At 37.5% G+C, this 26,984-nt stretch overlaps 2 protein-coding genes across 2 annotated transcripts; one reads left to right on the top strand and one right to left on the bottom strand.

The window, feature by feature from the left end:
• The first annotated feature begins 1,292 nt into the window (after positions 1-1,292).
• pdia4 (protein disulfide isomerase family A, member 4) lies at positions 1,293-7,422 on the top strand. The gene is given in 11 exon segments (XM_030123045.1): positions 1,293-1,584; positions 3,906-4,098; positions 4,183-4,388; positions 4,484-4,561; positions 4,564-4,621; positions 4,742-4,947; positions 5,097-5,255; positions 5,451-5,602; positions 5,814-5,970; positions 6,180-6,413; positions 6,766-7,422. Coding segments are annotated over 11 exon segments (1,935 nt in total). The 5' UTR covers positions 1,293-1,508; the 3' UTR covers positions 7,182-7,422.
• Positions 7,423-7,491: 69 nt separating this feature from the next.
• Positions 7,492-22,953, bottom strand: si:ch211-217a12.1 (alanine aminotransferase 2-like). The gene is made up of 12 exons (XM_030123047.1): positions 22,846-22,953; positions 22,592-22,756; positions 16,443-16,532; positions 16,061-16,169; positions 15,751-15,884; positions 14,329-14,572; positions 14,156-14,235; positions 12,757-12,893; positions 12,118-12,292; positions 8,519-8,674; positions 8,295-8,407; positions 7,492-8,148 (listed from the first exon to the last, which is right to left on the bottom strand). The coding sequence occupies exons 2-12, from the start codon at positions 22,736-22,738 to the stop codon at positions 8,058-8,060; spliced, it is 1,476 nt and encodes a 491-aa protein (XP_029978907.1). The 5' UTR covers positions 22,739-22,756; positions 22,846-22,953; the 3' UTR covers positions 7,492-8,057.
• Between the last annotated feature and the right edge of the window lie 4,031 nt (positions 22,954-26,984).

Raw genomic sequence — 26,984 nt, 5'->3', positions numbered from 1 at the left:
AGAAAAATCTGGTATTTTTCTATATTTAATTTACTGATTGTGTAAATATTCATAAAAGCTCAGATTAAAGTTGAAAGTTATTTTTACAGAAACAGAGAAAACTGAAGGAAAAGTGTTTTTTTTTCTGTCCAGTCTCTCATTAACTGAACATAAACCCAGTGAGTCCACTCACTGTCATTGATGAAACTCCACGGGCTTTACTGATGAATCAATGTTGTAGAAGATGACGGTGTTTCCATGGTAACTCCGGAGCCTCTGAATCTTCCAAATGGGTCATATCTGATGACCATGAAAAGATGAATAACTGCATTTTATACCAATTATTTACATGTATTGCTAGGATTAATGGATCAACAGGGATTAAACAGTTTAGATCAGTAGATGGTTTTGGTCACTGGTGAAAGTTTGGGTCTTTATGGGTTTAGTAAATGTTGTTACAGATACTTCATATTTCTGTTGAGTCAGATTTTGTGTGATAGCTTTTAATTGTATTATTACCTGAAGTACTTTGACAGCATACTTTTATCTAAGTAAAGGACCTGCATACTGTTTCCTCCCCTCTTCCTTCCTGCTCAACCAGGTTGGTGTGAAAATCTAGATTACAATAGGATTTGTTAAAACATTTTTGCCCAGGGAATTAAATGATTACAGTAAAAGTAATCTAAGAGGTTTTGGTAACTTTTGTTTTAAGAATAAAAATTTATTGCTTTTTTGTAAAGGTGATTTTATATTTCAGTAAATATAAGTTTTGAGCTACTGAAGTTGGCATTGTGAATGTAACTAAGTAGGTTATATAGTGTTCTTTGATATTGTTAGGTTATATTTACTGTAACAAAACATTCAGTATCAGTAGAGTTGTTACACAGTTTTTTGGGTTTTTTTTAAGAATTCATCTGCTTTAGAGATTAAGGTAAAATGACTTGGATGATATACTCAATTTGGTAAAGTTTCACTGTTTTTATTCTGGAGGTATTTTATTTTAAAACCAGTGTTTATCGACTTATTAGTTATTATTTATAACCACTATTAATTCATCGCAAATCTAGTAAAAATAAAATAAAATAAATTTAAAAATCAAAAAATAAATAAAAACTTTACAATGCCTGAAAACTCTGTACACTGCCAATAAACAGGGTGACCGCCTGTTATTACTATGTCCGAAAAGTAAAGGAAACAATGAATGAAGCTGACCAATGGCGTCTCACAACGTTTCTGACTCAGGAATTGAGTGGCGAGCTCTGATTGGACGTTAACCAATGATGATGACCAATCAGAACGTGGCAAGTCAGACAAGTTCCAGACTGGGGAGGCGGCGCGTGCGAATGTTAGGTGTTTAGTTTGTATGAAGCCGAAGGCGCCTTTAGCCTCATAACAGTATTGATCCGTAAATTGGGTCTGTTAAGCCGACAGTATTTTGATGACATTCATCAGCAACGTTTGCCAAGTCAATTCAGCCGCTAATTTAAGAGAAACGCGCCGTTAACACCGGGCCGCATCATCTGTGGACAATGAGAAAGCTTGCTCTGCTCCTGATAGTGCTACTCGGCGTTGCACTTTTTGCAACTGTCAGCAGGTGCGAAGATGGTAAGAAAAGTGCCACTTATTTTACACCTTAATGTGTTTATTACAAGTAAACGAGTTGCTAAAACAAAGCATTGTTGCTGCCACTGTGCGTGTCCTGTTAGTTATTGTCATGCAAAGTAGCTAGCTAAGTTACTGAACTGTACACACTTTGCTAGCATACAAGCTAACCAGATGGGTCAGCTAATGTCAACAGTCACTTCTGTTGTGCTGTTATAGGCAGTCTGTCACTCTACTGTACACACATACAGTACATGTGCACATCTAAATCTAAGCTGAAACTCCTTATCTGGAATTAATTTCCTTGTTTGTTTTTTTCTTTCACATTCTTCAATGATCTTCTCCAGCTCCTCCTCGTTTGTCAGTCCCCCCCACACACACACACACACACACACCTCCTCTCTAGGGATGTAACGATATGAAAATTTCATTTCGCGGTTATCATTATTATCATGGTATTGTTGAAATGTGCTCAAAATGTTCTAAAAGTACTTGCACACACACTGAAATAATTTAATAAAGTTGTATTTTGGAAAAAAAATTTAAAAATCAAATAAAATAATAGGCACAATGTACTTTCTGTGGCAGAAACATTTAAATATTAACATGTAAACATCAAACATACAAATGTGCATTAAAGATGGCACCTTATGGCCATTTTTTGGCCATTTTCCAAATAAAGTTTGAGTTGTTTTAGGGTCTCTCTCTCTCAAAGTCTCATAGTGCGATAATCAAACACGGTTATCATGATAATTAGAATTTAAACGGTAATACTAACCGTCGGGAATTTTACCGCGGTTTATCATTATACAGGTAATCGTTACATCCCTACTCCTGTCTATTGAACTTTACTTGTTTTTATTAGTTATACTGTACTATTGCACTCTTTTACAAAACTACTGCACTAAGAAACTGATGCATTGGTTTCTACCTCGTCTACTGCATTTCATGTCATATTGATTATAATCTTGTATATATCCTGCTTTGTGTCACTGTTGTAGTAAATGGGACTAGACCAGGGGTGTCAAACTCATGTTAGTTCAGGGGCCCCATACAGCCCAATATGACCTGCAGTGGGCCGGATCATTAAAATAATAACATAATAATACAGAAATAGTATCAATTCCCAAAATGTATGTCTAACGTCTGTGTTTTAGAGTGAAAAAAGTAAGATTATATTGTCAAAATTTTGACATCTACAAACTATCCTTTAAAAAAATATGGAAAAACATGAACAACCATGACCAAAATGAAATGTATTAAGAAAAAACAGGCAATTTTAACAATTTATGCCACTATTTGGCCTCAGCTTGTCATTTTTACATGTTCATTACAACTTACAGATCACAGTGGATCTACAAATACACAAAACATTTAGTAACAGACAGAATATTGGTACAGTTACTCTAAAAATCTCTTAAGACATTTCAGGTTGTTCATATTTGTTCACGTTATTCACATTTTAGTGTTACTGGATAGTTTGGAAATGGAAATATTTTCATAATTTAATGTTATTTTTTTGCACTAAAGCAAAGAAAAAAAATTGAAGTTGTTAATTCTAGATTTTTTTTGGCTTAATTCAAGATTTTTTTTACTTAATTGAAGATTTTTTTTTTTTTTTGGCTTAATTGAAGATTTTTTTTTACTTAATTGAAGATTTTTTTTTTTTTTTTTTTGGCTTAATTCAAGATTTTTTCCTTAATTCAAGATAAATTTTTTTTGGCTTAATTTAATTCAGGACTGTGGAGTTTTTGCACTTGGCAAAAACATCCCAGGGGCCAAACTGGACCCTTTGAGAGGCCACATTTGGCCCCTGGGCCACATGTTTGACGTCCCTGGACTAGACCAATTTAAATCTTTTAGATTTTGAGGGATTTCTGACGCTGAAGCTTAGCTGGAATACATGGGTGAATTTGACTGCAGTTGAGTGAAACATGAAACTGAATCAGCTGAAAAAGGATAAAGTGGGGGATGGGCTCTCAAAGTGAAAAATAAAAGTTGAAAGCAGAGTTGAAATGGCTGAGAAGGAAGTGTTGAAGCTCTGGTGGAATGTAGCTGAACCGCTGCTGAATTTAGCTGGAATATTATTGCTTAAACTAGAACATTTGTTGGAATACTTTAATTCAGAGATCAGTGTCAAAGTGAAAAATTAAAGTCTAAATGTATCAGCAGTCACACAAATACCATTCTGATCACTGATATATATTTTAATCTTAGTTCCTAGTATCATTCAACTGATGGTGCGGACGTGTGTATTGCAGCTGTACTTCTTGCCTTGAATTACCCCGACTGAGAATGAAATTTTTTTTAAATTTGGGTTTAAGATGTTACCGAGGACAAGGAGGAGGCTGATGAAGAAGACAGTGATGATGAGGATGATGACGATGATGATGGTGATGATGATGATGATGACACAGAGGTGAAGGAAGAGAACGGAGTGGTGATCCTCACCGACAGCAACTACGACACTTTCATCAACGGCAAAGACACAGTGTTGATTGAGTTTTACGCTCCATGGTGAGACTCTCATTCTTAATTTTCTCTTTTTGGTTTCACTGGTTTTACTTATTTTATCTCACTAATTTTATCATCTCATTTTAGGTGTGGCCACTGCAAAAAGTTTGCCCCGGAATATGAGAAAATCGCTCAGACTCTAAAGGAGAACGACCCACCTATATCTGTCGCTAAAGTAGATGCAACAGTCGCCACTGACTTGGCCAGTAGGTTTGAAGTGTCAGGATATCCCACCATCAAGATCTTAAAGAATGGGGAGCCTGTGGACTACGATGGGGACAGAACCGAAAGTGGTATGAGCAGTTCATTTATTTTTATGCACCTGTTGACTTAAAACTGTCTTTGAAAAGAATGCACATTAATATTATGGATGTTTTGTTTGTTTTAGCCATTGTGGAGCGGGTGAAGGAGGTCGCCCAACCAGATTGGAAGCCCCCTCCTGAGGCCACTCTGGTTCTGACCAAAGACAATTTGATGAGACCGTTAACAACGCAGACATCATCCTAGTGGAGTTCTATGCTCCTTGGTGAGTCCGTCATTGTAACTGTATAAATAAACCTATAAGTCTGAGAGTCTTTGGCAGCAGTTGAAGAAATATTTAAGCTATGTAAAGGCTCATCTTTTCCCTGTTTTAACTGATCCTCAGGTGTGGACACTGTAAGCGTTTAGCTCCAGAATACGAGAAGGCCGCCAAAGAGTTGAGCCAGCGTTCTCCTCCCATCCCCCTTGCTAAGGTGGATGCCACAGTGGAGAATGACATCGCCTCACGATTTGAAGTTACAGGCTATCCCACCCTCAAGATCTTCAGGAAAGGAAAGGTTTTTGACTACAACGGACCCAGAGAGAAATACGGTGAGTCACTGCCCGTATTATTTTCATCTATGTATAAGTGACATGTTTTTTTTTTTTACATCATTCATGGATGTTACTTTGCATGTACGTATTGTCGTCCTGTCACAGAGGAGTCCTTTTATCTTCCATCCTCCCCTCTTTCTTTCTAGGTATTGTTGACTACATGGGTGAGCAGGCCGGACCTCCTTCCAAGCAGGTCCAGGCTGTAAAGCAGGTGCAGGAGCTCATAAAGGATGGTGATGATGCTGTCATAGTTGGTGTGTTCTCTACTGAGCAAGATGCAGCTTTTGAGATCTACATTGAGGCCTGTAAGTTGAAGTATCAGAATTTCCATCCACTGTTTATCTAATAAAATAAATGGGTGGAGGCTCAAGTTTTACTGATTTTATCACGTCTTAAGTAGCATGAAAAAATATGTATAAGGTTTGTGTTATACCTCTGAAGGCTGTTAAAGCCAGAATTGTCCTAAAATATTATCTGTTATGTACACTACTGTCTGGTAGGTAATGCACTGAGGGAGGACTTCACCTTCCGTCACACCTTCAGCACTGAAGTGGCCAAAATGCTGAAGGCTTCACCTGGTCAGGTTGTCATCGTTCAGCCAGAGAAGTTCCGCTCCAAGTATGAAAAAGCATCAAACACTCTCACAGTGAAGGTACTGTCTGTTTTTATCACTTCCAGAAGGTTATTTTTGAAGCAATAGGGATTTGAATAAGTTTCATGCTTTATGAAACTCAGGATCCTAAATGACTGTTCTTTTCAGTTCTGGTTTTGATGTTAAAAAAAACTAAATTAGCATAAAGGATTTGTGTCATTATCCAGTTATAAAAGTGAACATACCCTGTATTTATTTATTGTGCATATAGGATTCAACATCTGTGTCAGAAGTGCAGGAGTTTTTCAAAAAGCATGTGGTTCCTCTGGTGGGCCACAGGAAGCCCAGCAATGATGCTAAACGGTACACGAAAAGGCCTCTGGTGGTTGTGTACTATGGGGTTGACTTCAGCTTTGACTACAGGAAAGGTGAGGAACATTGCTCTTCATTTGGGCTTTGTAAAAAGCTTTTGTGTTCTAATGCACAAGATAAACATGAATAAACCTCCATCTTTTCAACTATTTATATGCAGTTTTCAGCACAAGTGTCTTGTGAGCACAGTAATGCAGTTGTACTAATGCAACCTATTAGCAGCAGAATCATATTGTATTAAGTCTTTTAATTTTGTAATCTTTAGCTACTCAGTTCTGGAGGTCCAAGGTGCTGGAGGTGGCCAAGGACTTCCCAGAGTATGCCTTCGCCATCGCTGATGAGGAGGACTACGCAGATGAGCTGAAGAGCCTGGGTCTGAGTGAGAGTGGGGAGGAAGTAAATGTGGGAATTCTGGGAGACGGAGGAAAAAAGTTTGCCATGGAGCCTGAGGAGCTGGACTCGGAGGTGCTGCGAGACTTTGTTGTGGCCTTTAAGAAAGGTGGGTGTTAGAGTTTCCTATAACTTAGATCTACTAATGGATTAATATTATTATTTTTAATCTAATGAAAGTGATCTGCACCATTTTGGCAAGTGGAATTATAAATCTTGCGCAACACATTAGTCACTGTGGAGGTAAAATGTGTTAAATGAATGATGACCACTAGATGGCAGCACCTCTTTAAGTCCATAACCTGAAACTACAAAACTGGTTGGGTGAATAGTTGTCATTACATGATTATTAACTGTGCAACCTGAATCAGAACTTATAATGGACTTTTCAGTAGCAGTTTAAATAGTATTAACCCTGAAAATGCATTTGCACTTATTCTAAATTTCTCTCCAACCAACAGGGAAGCTGAAGCCCATCATCAAGTCCCAGCCTGTGCCAAAGAATAACAAAGGACCAGTAAAGGTTGTAGTAGGAAAGACCTTTGATGAGATCGTCATGGATACTCAGAAGGACGTCCTGATTGAGTTTTATGCTCCCTGGTGCGGCCACTGTAAGAAGATGGAGCCTGACTACCTGTCTCTGGGCAAGATGTACAAGGGGGAGAAGAACCTCGTTATTGCCAAGATGGACGCCACAGCCAATGATGTGCCAAACGACAGCTATAAAGTGGAAGGCTTCCCCACGATATACTTTTCTCCAAGCAACAACAAGCAGAACCCTGTCAAATTTGAAGGCGGAGACAGAACAGTCGAGGGGCTTAGCAAGTTTGTAGAAAAGCACGCCACAAAGCTGTCACAGACGAGAGACGAACTTTGAAAACATCTCTCGACAAGTGGTTAAGAACTCATTCCATGCTCGAGCAGAGTCTGAGGAGGTGAAGGGAGTTTTTTGGTGTTACTGAGTTGCTGCGATGATTAGTGTTCAATCATCATTTTAGTTTCTGTTCATTCCAAGAGATTCTGCTTCCTTCTGTTTGTCAAAGCATGTAAGCACTGTTGAAGATTTAAGTCTTTTTAAATAAATGAAAAATGGTGGCGGCTTTGTGGGCCTGCACTTACATGTGAGTCTTTGTTCCTGTAAAATCAAACCAAATCTAAAGTTGTGCAAGAATACTTTGGAAAAAAGCGCAGTAATAGAAATTCAAGTGTTTTAATTATATTTAAGAATAATTTGTACATTAGTATACAAATGGCTACATTCAGCGATTCTTAAAACACATGGGTCTTCCTGACAATACTCTCAACATGGTGCAATCTTCACAGCCAATGTGATTAATCAAGTAATCATCCAAACAGATTAAAAGGACAACTAATATGGCTATGTAGACATTGGCAGGAAAGAGTTGCACCTCACAGTAGCAGCATCTAACATCATTCTAGATAATATACAACCAGCTCTATGATACTGTTTTAAACATTTAAAACCAGATAAAACTTTGGGAAAGTGCATCATGAAAGGTAAATCATTAAGTTCTCACTGCATGTTTTCATTAGATGTCTAAAAGGAAATGTTCAAGGTTCTTCACTGACTCCAAACAGTGAGGAAATCTTTACAAGTCTGATCCAGTTCAAATAACCCTTAAACCGAGATAAGACAGCCAGCTATATCCAACACTGCTGCCTCATTCAAAGGCACTTGAAGATGCCGGCATTCATTGAAATGCCTCTAAGATGTTAAAAAGGTGGAGGACTGTTAGGAAAACTCCTGTGTGAAACGCTGGTGGAAGTCACGGATCTTCTGTAAGACGATCTTCAGCTTCTCAGTGGGGGGCAAGATGGTCATCCTGGACAGAAGACAAAGTGAAGTGAGCTTCAAAACAGAAGTAACTGCTGTCAACATGTACAATCACACAAAGTCGAGACCACTGGGAAACAAGTAGCAGTTTTAGCCGGTGCGCTAACCATAGAGAGCTAGTTTCACTATTCTAACCTGAAGTGGAAGGTTCCCTCTCTCTGTCCGAAGCCGCTACCCGGCACCAGGCAGATCCCCTCCTCCTCCAGCAGCCTCATACAGTAGAACATGTCTGGAACCTGACCTGCCTCCTGCAGACACACATACAGACACACACATATACAGTCATGCTAATGCCAATAAGTGAGGTTTCTTTCCCAGTGACATGTAGTTGTTAAACTCTGGGTGCATGTGGTGCAGACCTTGGCCTTGTCAATAGCCTTCTGAGGTAGGGTGATGCGAGGGAACGTGTACATGGCTCCCTGGACTGGGTTACAGGTGATACCAGGCACTGTGTTAAACACCTGCTCTGTTAGCCTGGCCTTCTCCGCCAAAGCTGCCAGCACTGCTGTCCGCTCCTGTAGAGGAAGTAGGAAGCCAAGTCCTCAGAGGTGAGTGGGTCACACAAATTCAACTCAACAATAAATAACAAAAAGGGAAGAACACAAACACAGCTGATGATAGGATGCCCTGAACCTTCAATAACACCAATACTCAAGTCTACATTTAGAAAGAGGTTTACAAAGCAGTTGAGGTTTCAAGTCCATAATCTTACAGCCCCCTTGTGGCTAGTATATGCATGACAATAGGCACACTAAAAACAATTTTGTGGATCCCAAAAATTTTTCACACACAACAAATACATTCATTTCTCCTTGAGACCCACACTTACAAGGATACATCTGAAGTTGCCATAATGTCGTCATTGTTTCTAACTCTGTTAAAATGAGTCTGAGAATCCATTTTTTACATCTTACACAATTAGTTTGGATGTTGTTGTCATATGACATATATCCCCTTGTTGAATCCTTTCTCATTTTACCGTTTTTGTCTTGTTACATTTTCTACCTCTCCTTTTCATTTCACATAAAGTAGTTCAACATTTATCTATTATTCCAGAGAACTCAAAATGAACTCACATATATTGTTGTATATTTTACTCCATTCATTGCTGAGCCAATAAAGAGTTCTGTGATCCTAAGTTTTGGAAAGTCAGCACTGAACTACAATCTTTGACAAGGCTGAACTTTGCAGAGTAATGCATGAATAAACTGTATGTTTATAAATGAATTTAAGCTCATACTTGGGTTTACGGATTTGCTCATAAATATTCAGAATGAGTCTACTGCCTACTATAAGCTGCAATTTTTGTGGAGAAAGTCCCTGGATGTGGTCATCTCTCCCCTTGATTTTAAACTTGATTGGCTATATGGTCTGAAAATAGCCCAATCTGGAAAGGTTTTCCATTTGCTCAATGTTTATCTCCCATATCAATCTAGTGATAACCTGGATAAATATAATGATTGTCTTGGCAAGTTATTCTGCCAGATTCATGAAATTGATAACACTTGCATATCAGCAGTTGGTGATTTCAATGCATTTATATCCCGTCAGTCCCTATTTGGTGAAATTCTTTTAAGATTCTGTGGTGATTATGGTTTTACCCTGGCTGATCAGAAGGATCTCCCACCTGAAAGTTCTACATATCCTAGTCCTGCTTGGACTAAGATATGGAAAATAATAGAGAATCTATTGTGGCTGATAAACTGGTAAACAATTTATTAATGAAGAATGATCGTGAATTCTGGAAAGATGTTAGAAATAAGATGAACAGTAGAGTTAATCTACCTAACCAGGTTGGCTCTTCTGTTGGAGAAGACATCCCTGATATGTGGAAGGAACATCATCAGTCCATATTTAACTGTGTCCGTGGTAGTGAATAATCTGTCCTGTGATATCTTTTACCAGGGCATGATAGTCTCAGCTAATGAGGTGGCTGACACACTAAAAGTACTTCCATCTGGGAAGGCTGCTGGGTGTGACCAGCTCACTGCTGAGCATCTCAAGTTTGCCAGTGTTAATCTATCAGTTGTCTTGGCCATTCTTTTCTCGGCCATTTTTGTGCATGGCTATATCCCGAATTCTCTGACAAAAATTGTGATTGTTCCCATTCTTAAAGATAAAAACAAACGTATTAGTGACAAAAACAACTATCGCCCCATTGGCTTGTCTAATATTATAATCAAGGTGTTGGAGGGTATAATTCTTCACAGGATTGAACCCTACTTGTATACAACGTTCAACCAGTTTGGCTTTAAATCCAAACATGGTACTGACCTGTGTGTTCTTGCATTGAAGGAACTGATTCAGTACTATATCAAACATGGATCTCAGATGTTCATAGCTTATCTCGATGCTTCCAAAGCGTTCAATCGACTCAATCATTTGAAATTGTTGTAAAAAATGGTCTATGGTGGAGTTCCAATGTATATTGTCAGATTCATAGGATATTGGTACTCTAGTCAGGTTCACTGAGTTCGTTAGGGTTCAGCACTATCTGAGGATTTCTCTGTCACAAATGGTGTCCGACTGGGTGGGGAAACTCTCCTCACTCCTGTTTAATTTTTATACCAAATTGTTGAGTATTGAACTCAATAATGATCCAGTTGGTTGCTGTTGTTTGTGAATTGTTTTTAATCATCTGATGTATGCAGATAATATAGTCTTAATTGCTCTATCTGCCAAGGGCGTCCAGCAGTTGCTCAACACTTTCTCCCAGTACGGTCAGTCTCATGATTTTTTATTCAACTCTGATAAGTCAAAGATTAAGTTGTTTGACACAAATAGTTACAATGTAAAAACTAAATTTGAGCTGAATAACCTTCCATTAGAATATGTCAAAACCTACAAGTACCTTGGACATATTGTATCCAATAATCTTAGTGATGATAATGATATTCAAACTAAGGTTAGGAGTCTTTATGGCAGGAGTAATTTTATCTCTTGCAGGTTTTATTTTTGTTCCACTACTGTTAAGAATAAATTGTTCATATCTTTTTGCTCAAATATTTATCTCTCTTACTTATGGGTTAATTTTAAATGTTGTACTGCTCACTCAGTCAGAGTTGCTTTTAACATGCATTCCATATTATACATGGTTTTTATCGTAGCTGTAGTGCTAGTGGTACGTTCTGTTTTAATAATGTTCGCTCTTACTATGACATGTTACGGAAAGCAATTTTGAATTTTATACTGCGTTCAAGTCACTCTAGAAATGTTGTGATTTTTACAATTGTTAACTCTGACTTTTATGCTGTTTCTACACTTGTTAAATACTGACACCAGCATCTTTATACTTGTTATTGAAGATAGGGTGTGTGCATGCATGTTGTTTTTACATTTATAACCCTGTTAATTATCATTATTTTTAATGTCCACCATACTCTATGGACTGTAACTATTTACATGTCTGATACAAAAAAAAAAAAAAATTAGTCAAATGCTAGTAGAAATATGTGACTAATCATATAGTAAATGTGAGAAAAATACTTGAAATATGTTTAGAAATCGTTTTCATATGTTGTTGCCCTTAAAATATGTTAAAATACATGCACATCATTAGGAAAACCTACTGAAGACACTAATAACAATTGTGCTCATTAATGTCTTAATGGCTTCCTGGACTATAGATCACTTCACTGTCAGTCTGATGGACCTAAAATACCAACATTAAAACACCATGAATAATTCATGTGATAACGTTTTCAAAAGCTCAAACTTCTTTTCTGTTTACAATAACCATCTTAAAGCTGTGTTGATCTTAAAATATCCATCTTCAAGCGGATGTTTCAGATGATTCGTAAAGCAGTTAGGGCATACACAATAAAGCTGTATGTGTGTGCATTGTTGTAGTATATGGTACGATGTCTCGGAGTGTTTACATAAGTAAATTCTGTGTTTGCATACTCTCAGTGCATTTCCAGCCTATGTGTTAGCTTTGGTGCTCTGTTTATTTTCAGACCTTCATAAATGTGGTGTGGGAAGGCTCATCGGGCTGCGGAGGGTTAACCACCAAGTCCAGGAGAGCCTGTCCGGGAACTGGAGGACACAAACGCACTGAAACCAGCTTGATGAGCTGGGCCTTCACCTCAGGGTCCAAATTAATCACCTCCATGTAGCCTCCACGGAATCCACACCTAGAAAAAGCAAACAGAGCAAAGTCATAGCGCAGGCCAAAGCACAGGGTTATTCAAAAATAATGAAAGCGATTTAATTACGCAATATTTTAATAAGAAAAAGCAATAGAAAACTCCAGCCAAGTCAAGCCAAATCTTACAAGTGGCCACCACCTACAGCACAGACAACTCAATGGATCATGATATGCTGATACGCATCTGGTAGGAATTCTCTTATCGCATTGATGATGTCCGTGCTGCAGGTGATGGCCACATCGAACACTTGTAAGACAGGAAATAAAAGTTGATTTTGAGTAGAATACATGTGACTTGGCTGGAGTGTTCTTTTGCTTTTCCTTATTAAAATACTGCATAATGAAATCGGATCTTTTTTATTTAAATAAGCCTGTATAATGACAGTATGATTAAGTATCTGTATGCTCTTCTTACACATGTCTGTTGTGTAGGTTTGTCCAGGTACTTACTCTCCCATGTAGCACTTGGAGGTGGAGTGGAATGAGGCCATCTCCACTGTGGATGAGTACTCTGGTCCCATCTCAAATAAAACCTTTTTAAAGGAGTGAAATGCGCAGCCCTCTGCATACACATTATCCTGATAGACCTACAGTGGGGAAACAACATCATTTCATGTTAAAAATATAACTTATAAAGGGTTGTGGAATTGTAGGTGTCTATAATATGAATGACTTCTGATTCTAGAAATTAGGTATGCACAATTCAGCATTTTATTAAGAACCATGTGTAGTCTTATGTAACAGTGGAAGAATGTAACATAATACTATTTTTAACATACAAACTGTTTAGTTCTGTGCTACTTTATACTATCTATCATATTTCACAAAGAAGTATTGTGTGTATTACCAAATTGTTTGACAGTTGTAGTTATTTTAAGATTTTACACAATATATAAAATAAACTTTTAAAATACAACACACTGTTAAAGACTCAGATCCAAAGGTTTCCAACTATTCTGGTGTATTATAAAAAGCAGTGTCTAGCTGAGATTTTTGAGTTTTTAATAACTTTACTAAATAGTGTTTTTGTCCCTCTAAATTTTTTACATAGTGTTCATAACACCCAACATCTCATCAATAATTAAAAACTAAAGGAAAAGTCTGGGGTAGCAGTAGAGCTGGACGACAAAAAAATGTTACATAATCAGCTAAATAAACTGAAGACAAACACAATTTAAAAAAAACTATTTCTTTACTAAAACCATATGCCATATACAATTAGAGAAACACAATATTTAATATAATACAAGAAACCAACAGGTTGTATTTGGATTTTTTGTTAACCAAAAAGGTCTCCAGAGGATTAATTTTCACATTTTTATCTATTTATTTATAAAGCTTCACTGTGTTTTTATCTTAGTATTTTATGTTTTTATTATGTTTTTTTGCATTTATTTTACTGTACAACGCTTTGGAAACCTTTGTGTTGTTTAAATTTGAGCTTTATAAATAAAAATGGATTGAATTAAATAGGATTTTAAGAAAGCAAAACCTTGGTTAATTTAATTTGCATCATATATTAGACATCAGTCAGGGGGGCGAAAACCGTACATAAATATATATTTTGCTGTTAATACATACAGCTACTGCTATCATTAGTCGGACTGTTCAAGATATTTGATTGTAATAAAGTATTTTTACATTTCTGTATTGGTGCTTTTTACATAAGTAACAGATCTGAATAGTTCTTCCACCACTATTATATTATCTTTGTGTAATAATGTAAATATTTTTGTTAACAGTGTTAGAGAAGAGATTATTTTTTCAGATCTGTTTTGGGAATCTACATTCTGTAACAGGAGAATCAGGTAAAAGCATCTTAAAAGAGAAAATGGCATTTGTGAATTACCTCATCTGCCATGAGGAAGAGATGCTCCTCTTTAGCAAATCGGATCACATCTTCAATGCACTGTCTGCTCTGGACCTGACCTACACAGGACAACCACAGTTTCACCATTAGGATATTATATAAATATCTTAACCGCCAAAAATGTAATGAGAAACATCACAGACAGAACATACCAGTGGGGTTCCCAGGGTTGATGATGCAGAGGACGCGGGGGTTACAGTGTTGCCTGGCTTCAGTGACAGCTCTCCTCAGCTCTTTGATGTCCAGGCTCCAACATTTGTCCTCATCAAGGTAGTAATTAATCTGCACAGCACCCAGGTCTGCCAGCGCTGCAGAGTACAGAGGGTACTGAGGGATTGAGATCATCACCCCTGTACGGCCACGACCCTCACCGCACACCAGCAGCTTCAGCATGGTCTGGATTCAGAAGGAAAAACAGTAGAATAAAAATAAAAACAATATGTGGAGACTGACTTGGAGAAATGTTGCAGAATATGGCTCTATAATTTAGCTATCAAGATGATGCATAAGTCTCATTTTGACATTTTCTTTTTGTTGCTCTTTCCCATGAATCTCTTCCTCTCACAGACACACATGTATTGCATGAAACATTTTAGACAATTTTAATCCTTGAACCACGAGCCAATTGGAGCATTCATGTATGCAACTGTAACTGTATGCAGGTCCATTAATAGTGATTCTGTAGATTCTGCCAGCACAAATCTTCAGTTAGTTGATTTGTATAATGCACTTCCCCGCTTCAGCAAAGTCAGTGTTTTGTGATTTTTTTTTAATGTCTTCCTTGTAAATAAATAAATAAATAACAACTAAGAAATGCTTTGTGTCAATGTAGAAGGGTTATAGCTTAGCGACCTCTTGTTAAGGCATTAGGGGGCACATTTTAGCACTAAAGGCTTAGTAATACACTCACAGCACATATGTGTATGTAACAGTAAAACATGCACAATTAGTCATATATCAAAAATAACAGTACATGATACAAGATGACTGTTATTCTCTAATGATGTATGATGCTGTTGTAGGAGTCAGATTGTTGATGTAGAAAAGACTATAGTCATACTTTTTCCAAATTGCATGTACCTTGAATCGGCCCAGATTATCATGAAGGCAACTTTGACGTCACACAGAACTGAGAATCTCACAGTTTAGGCACAAATTGAATGCTTTTCTCTAGAGTGCCACACATCAGTTACCCAATATAAGGTTGACAAACGTCCTGTAGGTCAAAAAGAAACAGGTGCTCACACAGAGTGCAGCACAGATCTCCTTTATGATAGTACAGCTAACAAACACACCCGGTATGTACACACTGAAAACTGTCCTAGTTTAACTCTGCTCCCCTGATAGCAGTTTACTACATTCAGGAGCCTACTTAGGTTACATAAAACTACTAAGTGCGTAGAGAGTGACAAAGTCCTGTGGGTGAGATAATATCATTGATGTGCAAAGTACAATTGAGTATATAATTAACACAATACAGAACAGATTAAATTTTACTGAAACTATGCTTCTTTTGATGTAACTTTTGGGATGTTTGTCCTAAAGTGTGTTAACAGGTAATAAGGACCTCCTACCACAATAGCATCACTGGCACCGGTGGACAGGTAGATGTTGTCAGGGTTGGAGGGGATTCCACCGTCTCTTTTCTCTATGTAGCGAGCCACATCCTGACGGACACACTCAATGCCCTGGCTAGCACTGTAGGCCCCTTCAACACATGAGAATGTACTTTGATTCAAGCAAAGTTCTGCATCGACCAGCGGCCCTTTGTTTGTAAAGCCACTATCTAAAGTAATTATTAATAACAAGGCTAACAGAGGCAGGTACTATGTGTTTAGTGGAAAATAAAAATGTGGTTGGTGGAGCGAGAGGGAGTTGTCTGACCTATACTTTGGCCTCCGCAAGCCCCAAGAATACGCCGAGCTCTTTTCTTGGCATCCTCTGGGAACTTATTGTCCTCCAGGAGTTCAGGGTAAGAACAGAGAGCGAGGACCTGAGAGATAAATGAAAATAATGTGACCTATCTAATATAAATAGTTGTCACAGCATGTCATGATTTAATATAAGCTTTCACAACACCAAAGGACACTGTACAGCAGAGGATAAAAAAGACAATACATACAATACAAAATACATAATAAAGAGATAAAAGAGTGATTACAATACATAAAAAATGAAAAGGTGCAGTACAAGGTAAAATGGAGAGCAATACTATCCTATAATTATGTGCTCAAAGCCACACCAACACAGTCAAAAGTAGTCCAACCTGTCTGAGAAATGTAACTGGTTTCTGGCCCATGGCATGAGCGTCACCAATGTTAGCTTTGATGACTTCCGTGAAAGGTTTCTTGGCTCCCTGGAAAGATAAAGAAAGATCTATAAGTTTTCAGGTTTTCAGCACAAAGAGCAGAGATAAAGGTTTTAAATATACAACTTATCAACAAACAAGATGTGTCCAAACATGTAAAAAGGTAAAGAAGGAGAAAGTCCAATTGTAGCTGAAGCTGTACGTCTTAAAAGGAAACAGCTGTTGCAACAGTTCAGCTCCTCTTTTTTTCACTTTTCAGACACAGAATATTTTATTAAACCAAGAGCCACAGTAGAAATGGAAATACAAAGTAAAATACAATTACCAATATGTATAGATAACAGATGTAAAACTGAAACATAATCAGACTGGAGAAAATATTCATAAACAAAAAAATACACAGCTAAACACACACACTTTAAAAATTATGCCGTTTAAAATATGCAAGTACCAAATATGTAGATTTCAGCATTATTGCACGGTGCCAGATCTTACCCTTTTCTGGAAAATGCAGTCCCTTAAATCCGATGTATAATTTCATTTTATCAACACAGCATCTGTGTTTTAAACCAGACAGCTTATCACATTAAAGATAAAGTCTTCTAGCTCGCTGGACAGTATGTAAATCAAATCACAGCTACTTGCATTCACCTCACACCAACGCACTGTTCAGTCCTTTAAAACACCCTCGCATGAATCTTCTCTCATTAGCACCCTTTTATTTTACACAGACCTGGCACCGAACAGGATTGGCACAAAGCCTGTCCTGTCCTGAGCAGGGATGACACAAAGACACAAACCCCACTTTCAAGAACCGCTGGCCTGATGAGACTGCTAAATTATTACTGTTATTATTTTCATCTGATGTACTCACTTTTCTTCTGTATAGAATGTTTGTTTGCATCATTGACCTAATTGGATCCCACAGGCTCTGGTTTGGGGCCTGCACCCTGGTCTGTTTGTTGCTTTTAACATGCTGCACCTGTTGCTGTTGATCAGAGGAGGTAATGTGACAATAGATGAGCCTGTTACTTTGTGTAAGGGCTGTCCACTGTGCTTAAAATACATATTAGAAACACCTTGAAGCCGTTTTGGTTTCATTGCTCATGCATAGAAACAGTAAGAAAAATGTGACTATTTCCATGGTAAGAGTTGGAATTTTAGAGCTTTGTGGGACAAAACTCAGGGTCAGGTCTTCTAATTCATCATGTTGTTCTTCAGCAAGCCCTGGACAAAGCAGAAACATGCAAACTGTGTTCCTCAGACCGTGGGGAGCATGTGGCCTATTGGAACCCTGCCCTGGTTAGCGTGACTCAGGTTTAACACAACACAGTGAGAGCAATTGTTTAGGATTCTGTACCCAATAGAATTCCGTCTCACAACTTGGACCATGGACAGATTACTGTACTAGCTGTATTTAGTACCAGCCAACAGGAAGTATTCAGAGTTGGAAGGGACAATTATTGAGTTGTTAGCTTTTGTCCCAATATGGTCGTCTGTTATCTTTCACAGTTTTTTGTTTTCTGATGTTGTTTTCAGTCACTTGTTGTCTTGCAATGCATGAAATTCATTAAATCAAATTTTGGTACTAAAACAACTGCAGTACTTCAACATGACAGACAGAAGTTCTACAATATATGGTCACCTTTCATAGATTTTAGACACGTGTCCTTATTTTCGCAGACACTTCTCTGGGTACGCTCCCAAACCCAACAACCCATCTGCACACTAAGTAACAGGGTTTGGTAGAGGTGACGGTGGCTCACATCTACCTGGAATAAATTCATAATTCTTGTGTTAGTACTGATGAGTCTGGTTTTGCTCATTACATATCGTTGTGTATATTCTTAACTCTTAGGGGTATGAGGTTACTTTGATTTTGTCTTTATATATCACATAAAAAATGATTATCATACCCATATTTGGTATCTTTTGTTTAACACAACTTCATCTATATGATCTGATGATTATTTTTTCACTTCAACCTACTTTATTAACATATCGAGCCAAAAATACATAAAAATATAGGCTACTATTTATTACAAGAAGAACCACAAACATGCTCAATGAATGGCACATGATCGGATCACGGCTGCCTGATTATGGACCCTGGAGGGTTAATTATATTATCTGGTCTTAACCTCTACAAACCTAGCCAAATTCCCTATTTTAATTTTTTCCTCAGGGGGGAGGGGGATCCAAGGGGTTTTGATATTTGTATGTTATGTGATGTATATTTTGGGAAAAGTTAGAAAGTGTTGTAAGACATCAGTACAAAGTAATGTGAGTATTTTATGAATGCAGTTTGGTTCCTGTTACTGCCTGTTTCATAGGATATAACAGGTTACAGATAAGCTCTTTAAGAATCACTATATAGGGAGTGTTTTAGGCAGCGTAAATCATGTCCTTGCATGATGGCAAATGCAGGTCCTCAAGGTCCCTCAGCTCAGTGTTTAGTAAGATAAGAGCCTGTTTGAAATGTAAGTAATTGGAGGCAGCCAATTTCCTTTCAGCCCTCGTCCCTGCCTGGTTATCAACACACAAAGAGGCTGCTGTTCTCTGGGTAAAAGACAAGCCAGTTGGTTTGTCGGTTCAGCTCTGAGTTCTCCTACTCAATCAGCACCAGGCACCGACTACACAACCAGGGGCAGTGGAGCAAGCCAGGAAGCTTGGTGGTTCTCCACACTGAATGAAACCTGGCCCAGCAAACTAACTCACAATTATCATCCCTCCTTCATTGTTCAGTCATGCGTTCGTAATAAGAATGGCTAAAGTGAGCTCCAACTTGTGCAACTTGTGCTGTTTTGCTCATGTGATTTATACAACTTAACGTGTTTTGACAAAAGAACCCCAGTTATAAAAAAAACAGACAATGCAATTAAAACTACAATTTCTTTGTTGCTGTTGTAATGCTCTGCTGTCACTACTCCTTTCTTTGTCTATTAACAATGTCGACCTGCCAGCAGCTGAGATCTGAGCCTGAATTAGCTTACTGCACACACTCTGTCATGCCAGATGTCTGAGTAAGGATTTATAAGGGTCATCAGCACACCGGTGCATGCATGCACAAACACACAGTCTCATAAAACTGCTGAGTTGTCAGTAAAAGTATTCCAGTCACAGGAAGCACTACCCCAGATGACTGGACAAGAGCAGCCGTACAAACCCTGCTGACCTCTTTTACAAAACTCCTGAATTGTACATTTCAGACATTGGCTGCAAATGGTGGCTTAAAATGAAAAGAAGTAAATATTTAAAGATTTTTTTCTTTAATTCAGGAGAAAAACAGGCCTAATGTTGGGTTACATCCTCTTAGAATCTTCTGTACAAAGCAGGCTTTTTAAAGACGTGTGTTATGGTAATTACACTCCCTCTTCTGAAACATGAATTTGACTTTTAAACAGAAATCTATAAAAATCTTTAATAAAAACATTGTGTCTCTGCAAGAAATCTTAATAGTTATACCAGCGCAATGGGGAATGTTTTCAGTTAGCACTCATGTCTGAAAGAAGCCATCTATGAAGAACTCTATGAGCACTTTCTGGAGCACTAAGGCGTTGTGTAAAGATCCTCCTGGCAGTGAAAGGCCTCTGACACTGCTGGGCCTCGCAACCGCAGCTTAGTCCAATAAACTCTCTTCTCATCGAGGGAGGAGGGAGTTGGCTGAACCAAGGGAGACAAAAGGAGACGGAATGTAACCACTCTTCTTATGTAATAACCCCTCACTATATAACCATCATCCCATCCTGCAGTCACCCCAGGCAAGGGATGGAGTTAAATGCACTCAAAGCCGATGCTGCCTGGTCGAAAAACACTACCACATAAAAGTTATGTATATCCCATATCCCATATCCCATATCCCACACTTGAACTCCAGTATCCAGAAATCTAATATTGCGTGTACTGCAACAGCATATCATTATCATTTTTAAGATTTCAGGGTATGAAAATAGACCCATATCCCTTATAGCATAATGTGCTCACAACAGAATTGTTTTATATTACACCACCACTTAGTGCACGTATTGACTCATTGTGCTCTATAAATATTTGTATGCATACAGTACAATAACATTGTTGCAGAATTAGATGATGGTGAACAGTGTGTCATCTCTAAACAAACTAAACAACAAAATTTCGAGATTCTCTACTGCCTGGCGTGTAATGTTGATTTATAGTCAACAGAACACTTTGTTCAGCTAGACCCTTCAGGTTCTATCCAATTGTGACATGACTCAAACTTTCTTGTTCAACCTGTTTGCCCTTAGGAGGAAAATGTAGCCCAAAAGGAACTGTTATATGAGGCAGGAGTGTAGCGTAACATGTGCACACAGGGGTTCTGTTAAAAGCTGACTTAATGTCTCCACAGAGCATCTTATTCACCAGAGTTCCAGTATCTACTTCTCCTTCCTTTCACCTTCATTTCTCACCATATCTTAACTTAACACAGGAGGAGGGGGATAACATTTAGTGTGCCAAAAGCCAATGAGCTGAGCTTTCCATGCAGGGATGTCAGAGGCCACATACAGCGGGTCAGACCAGTAAAAGCATAATGTAACAGTATAATAACTTATAAATAATAACTCCAAATTTTTCTCTTTGTTTTAGTAAAAAAGTAAAAGTGCAATTTTAACAATATCATGCCCCAGCTTCTCATATACACGTGTGCATTACAACTTACAGATCACAGTAGACCTGGAAATACACAAAACATTTAGTAACAGGCACAATATTGCTAAAATTCACTTATTTTTCTTGAGAAATTTCAGGTTGCATATGGTTATTTAGATTATTCATATTTTTTGACAAGACAGTTTGTAAATAGAAACACTGTCATCATGTTCTTGTACTGAAAAATTTGGAGTTGTCATTATTATCCCATAAAGACCCTGTGCTACTTCTGTGTTAGTTCCCAAGTGAAATGTTCTCTATATCTAAAATTTCTCAAATAATTTATCACCATTTATTATAATATCTTCAAAATTTTACATTTTATCAGTATAATTCAGGCATTTTCTTGTATTTAACTTACTGATAAGTAAGTAAGTAAGTAAATTTTATTTATAGAGCACTTTTCACAGACTCACAAAGTGCTTTATCAAATCAAATCAAAATCAAATCAAATTTACAGAAACCCAACAGGATCCTCCAGGAGCAAACACTTGTGATTGGTGACATGATCATGAAGATGTTCATAAAGGGTCAGATTAAAGTTGAGGGTTATTATATCAAATTAGAGACAACTGCAGACAAAGTAAAATCTATCATTAACTGAAGATAATCCAAGCATTTCCATCCACTGTTATTGATCCAGCTCCATGGGTTTTACTGGTGAATCAGTGTTGTAGAAGATGACGGTGTTTCCGCATTCACTACGGAGCCTCTGAACGTCCAAATGAATCATATGTGATGACCATGAAAAGATGAAAAACTGCATTTTACACCAATCATTTACATGTATTGATATGATAAGTGGATCAACAGGTATTAAACATTTTACATCAGTAGATGGTTTTGGTCTGTGATGGATGATTGGGTCTTTATGGGTTGACAGGTTCTTACTTTATTTGTCCAATCCACCTGAGATCACATTGGGGTCTTTGTGGCCTCTGAACAACAATGAATTTGACACCCTTGTTAATATCTTCTGTGTAATTCTCGCACCTCATTGGATCTTTTGGTGAGCAGGTGTACCGCATATTTGACACACCTGTTTCAGTATTTTTCGTAAAAAGAGACTTTCCAAAAACAACATGATCTGCTTGAGTAAACACCAGCTGTTGAAGTGCCTCAACAGCTGGATCACCTCCTTTCTGTTTCACTCAAGAGTATGACAGATGTTTTCACACATTTCACAGTCAGTCTCTATGGACTATAAATTCGCTTTTCTCAGTCTGTCACATCTGCAACACACTCAGCTGTAAACAGAAACCTGACACCTTAATGTTCATAACTGAACTCCCTGTGGTGTGTTGTCATGTCTCGTCTTGTTTTTGTTTGTTTTGCTCTCGTGCATAAATTACTCCGGCTCACGCGCATGCAACCGCCGCAAACTCCGCTTTGCACAAAGCTTCTTTTTACTCAACCTCAGTCCTCTTAAACGTTACCTCTCTGAGCTCCTTCTCTATCTGCACGGCCCGCTGCACTATGGGACCTCGCACCGCGTACTCGACCCGCTTCACATTGGGGTTCATGGTGTCCAAAGTGAGTACTTTGCCCCGGCATGGGACCCCGTTCACCGCTTCCTGGGACATGTTCGATGTGTGCAGTATCTGAAACACACCAAAGAAATAGTGGCTTTACGAGGAGCTGAAAGTCGTTGTTTTATCCGGTTAAAGTCATGTCTAGTATCAGATCTCACCGGCTGTGAAGCCTCAGAACGCTGTGGTGTGTTCTTTCCCTCAGTTGGTTCTTCTCAGCTCTGACAGTTACAAGTGGACTTCATATTCACACCCGCGCGCCCCGCCTTCGTCCTCTCTTCTACGTGATTGGTTTGATTCTTCACGAGCAGCTTTACGTATAGTCGGCGTAAAAAAAAAAAAAAGAGCCTTCACGTGCTGTGGAGTGGAATGGTTTTCTGGCCACAAAGTTTCTAATCTTTCACAAACAGAAATGAGATGAGTACAGGACTAACAACACAACTGCCTGTCAGCCGCAGTTTAATTTTGAACAGTTATCCAATTACATTTTTGGTTCCTACTCTTTGTGATTTAACCCTTTCATGCATACTGGTCACAACAGTGGACAGCTATTCTACAGCTGTTCTCTTGTGTGTTCATGGGTTTTGTTGTTCTTTTCGTTATTATTATTATTTTTTTTTGTTTTGTTTTGTTTTTTTTGCACATATCTTTATTAAAGTTTTAAGACACTACATATCTTTCTGACATGAACTGGTAACATTATGTAGATCTCTCCTGAGCATAAACCCCCAGAATCACAGCTCTCTCCATAGTTTTCACACAATTTATCAGTAAATACATGTTTCTGTGCCTCAAAAATTAACCGTGTGGTGTCCAGCTGAGTGGACAGTTTTGCAACTTCATGAAAAATAGGTTCATGAGAATTTTTTTTTTTTTTTCTATTATTATTATTTTTTTAATGTATTTTTTATTTATTTATTTTTTATTTATTTATTTATTTATTTTTTTTTTATTGATTTTTCAGAAGAAAATGTTCCAATCGCATTGTTTTTTTCGTGCCTAAAGAAGAATAAAAATGTTCAGGAAAAAAATTTGATTAAGGTTCTCATAATTCGTGCATGAAAGGGTTAAATTCACTCTCTGACATTCATTCGGTTGGTAAATAGTAACCTAATCAGATCCAGTTGAAGTTGAAAGGCTTTTAACTTATTTGTCTTTCGTAGTCGCTGTAAGACAGGGCTGTCAAACTCATGTTAGTTCAGGGGCCACATTGAGCCTAATATGATGTAAAGTGGGCCGGACCAGTAAAATAATATAAATAACAGGATAAGAACTTATAAATAATGTCAACTCCAAAGTTTTTTTTTCTCTGTTTTTAAGTGAAAAAAAGTCAAATTCTGTATTGAAAATTTTTACATCTACGAACCGTACTTGAACATAACATGAACAAATATGAACCTGAAAATTCTTAAGAAAAATCAGTACAATTTTAATAATGTTACACCTTAGTTTATCATTTATACATATGCATCACAACTTACAGATCACAGTGGATCTACAAATACACAAAACATTTAGTAAGAGGCAGAATATTGGTAAAATTCCACATACTTCTCTTAAGAAATTTCAGGTTATTCACATTTTTTGCAAAAGGCTAGTCTGTAAATGTAAAAATTTTTGTGTAATTTTACTTTTTTTTTTACACTACAACAAAAAGAAAAAAAAAAAGCTTTCATTTTTTTATAGGTTATTCTGATAGTATTTTACTGCTCTGACCCACTTGAGATTGAATTGACCTAAAATGATTCTAACATCCTTGATTGTTAATATCATCAGTGTAATTTTTGCATTTCACAAATTCACCCTAGGGGCCGGATTGGACCCTCTGGGGGGCCGGATTTGGCCCCCGGGCTGCATGTTTGACACCTGTGCTCTAAAATCACTTGTGATTTTTTGGTGGGAGTGTACTTGTCTGTCAACCGCAGTTTAATTTTCAAGGGTGCTACAAACAGTTAATGTAAGCTAATGTCAAGTGAAAATAGATGAAAAAGTGCTGTATGTTTGGGTATTTTTTATTCTTCGAAATACTGTTTTGTTATAATGGTAGAGTTTGTTTATAAGAGGATGCATTAATTAAAAGAAAGAAAATCATTAAATCATAAATTATATATAGGCCTAATAATCTCTCTGCCCCACATCAGCTTCCAAAATCCCACAGCTGTCCTCGTTTTTAAAATCACTGAGACATTTTCTTTACTGTGTTTAAGTTGAATGTTTCCTATTATAACTTTTGTTGTTTGTTTGTTTTTTCCTTTAGCACGGTACAACTGCTGTAACCTTTACAGTAGTTATTGATATGACTTGTTTCATGTTTTGATTGTTTGATGCTTCAAGTTCTATCTGTAGCCTATTTATTTTACTGTATTTACCTCTGCACTAAGGAAAATAAGGGTTTCCAGCAATGTTTCACAAAGATTCAATGAATGAATGTTTTACTGTGCACTGAATCTGTCATGACCAAGCAGGTAAGTTTTTATGCATCATTTTGTGCCTTTTCTGCATCAGTTTTTATTCATGTTGAGCTAAATAAGATAAGTAACATCTACATTCATAAGATACTGGTAAAATACACCACAAAGCATACATTTCAAATGTGGATGAATTGTATTTCATTGTACATTGAACAGTTTGCTAGGTGTCAAGTTATGTTTATACCTCATTGAACTTACTGTGAGAAATGAGAATCTGCCCAAAATCACTGCATTCTTATCTGTCTACTGCTAGTACAGGTAACTATAAATACTGTACATGAGAAACCAACTCAGTCACTTAAAAATTAGCTTTCAATCAATCATTTGATAAACTGTCTAACTTTTCTGTTATTACAATATTATTATTGTTGTTTGTTTTACTATACTGTTACTACCTGTCTGTAAAACCTGTTTTCTTTCATGGCATGTGCTGCTGACCTCTGAGATATCAATCTCAATGGTGTTCTATCTGGTAAAATAAAAGTCTAATAAAAATTTAATAATAAAAATCATATGCTTCTACAGCTCAAAAAATTGTATCGTCACTTTTTGAAGTCCATATGTCTATTTTATGGCTAACGTCTCCATTATTCCATATCTAGAAGTCAGACGACTCAGACTTATTACTGGCTGCTGCTGAGTGGATCCATTTACTAATTAAACAACCAATTTTATAACATGAAAGTATATATATAAATATGTGTTACTGGTTATCATGCTAAGGAATTTAAGTTGAAACAAAGGTATTCAAGCTGTGACTATTCCAAAGTTTACAGTCACGTCTCCTTCTCATTAAGTTTTTTTGCTGTAGAATAACAAAGGTTGTAAAACAAAAGGCTGCTTAGGGGTAAAGAAATAGGTTAAGATATGTAGAAACATAAATTAATAGTTGAAAGAGTTTGCAACACCGAGCTATGTATCTACATTACCCTATGGTTACACAGTTCACAGAACTGCTCCACTTTTAAAGCAGGAATGTTAACATGGCACAGGGTTGTTGTGATATGATGTCATGTCTTAGCCTCTGTCCTTACAAGATCGCTGAACCTGCAGCTGTGGACACCAACAAGAATCACACTGTCCCACATGACCAATATATCAAATTCAGAATGCAGAGGCACGACTTAGTAACCGAAGGGGTGGGAAGATCTTGGTCATTTGAAATCTTCCTTTGCATATCATTTGTTTAGTTGAGAGACAAAGAGACAGGTTTAGCTGTTTGCATGTGTCAGTGTGTGTCAGTGTGTGTGAAGGGCAGAGTGTGAGGCAGCAGAACCACCCCAGATGTCTTGGAAATGGCTTGGGAAAGACATTTGATATCCCAAACTAAAATGGTCTCATAAAGGCATGTGACGCAGCGTGTCACGCAGTGTGTATTTCAGCAGCATTACATGACAGTCTGTTCCATTCAGCCTATAAGGACAGGTCAACGATCACATTATAATGTTCGGAAGAAGCTCTGCAATTATTTTTAGATTTGACGATTTAGAGGACAAACCCGAGGCACAGTGGTCTTGGTTCACAGGCATAACATGTTGGAACATAAGAAGGTTCCATTTTTAACACAAGCCATAAACAACTTCAGCCAATGTTACATATGTGTCCTGAAAGCATTAAAACCAGGGTGTGTGTGTGTGTGTGTGTTGTGAATGCATCTTTAAGACACAAAGAAAAGGTACAACTTCAGATCATAACCAGACAAAATATCCTGTACACTTAAGTATTTGAAATACTTAACAGGTGAGTGTGTAGTTTGTAAATAAGGTGAAACAGGTTTGTAAAAATAAAACCTGTTTCAAATGAAGAAAAATTATATCCTGGTGAGAAAC

This window comes from Sphaeramia orbicularis, chromosome 20 (assembly GCF_902148855.1).
Source record: "Sphaeramia orbicularis chromosome 20, fSphaOr1.1, whole genome shotgun sequence".
NCBI classification, from domain to species: Eukaryota; Metazoa; Chordata; class Actinopteri; order Kurtiformes; family Apogonidae; genus Sphaeramia; species Sphaeramia orbicularis.
The sequence above is the reverse complement of the archived record's forward strand: the minus strand, read 5'-3'. Positions and strand labels throughout refer to the sequence as shown.

Coding starts and splice junctions, on each gene's coding strand:
- si:ch211-217a12.1 (XM_030123047.1), bottom strand. CDS start 22,738: ATGTCCCAGGAAGCGGTGAACGGGGTCCCATGCCGGGGCAAAGTACTC. Junction 16,533..22,591: donor TAGAGAAGGAGCTCAGAGAG/GTAACGTTTAAG, acceptor TTATCTTTCCAG/GGAGCCAAGAAACCTTTCAC. Junction 8,149..8,294: donor GAGGGAACCTTCCACTTCAG/GTTAGAATAGTG, acceptor TCTTCTGTCCAG/GATGACCATCTTGCCCCCCA.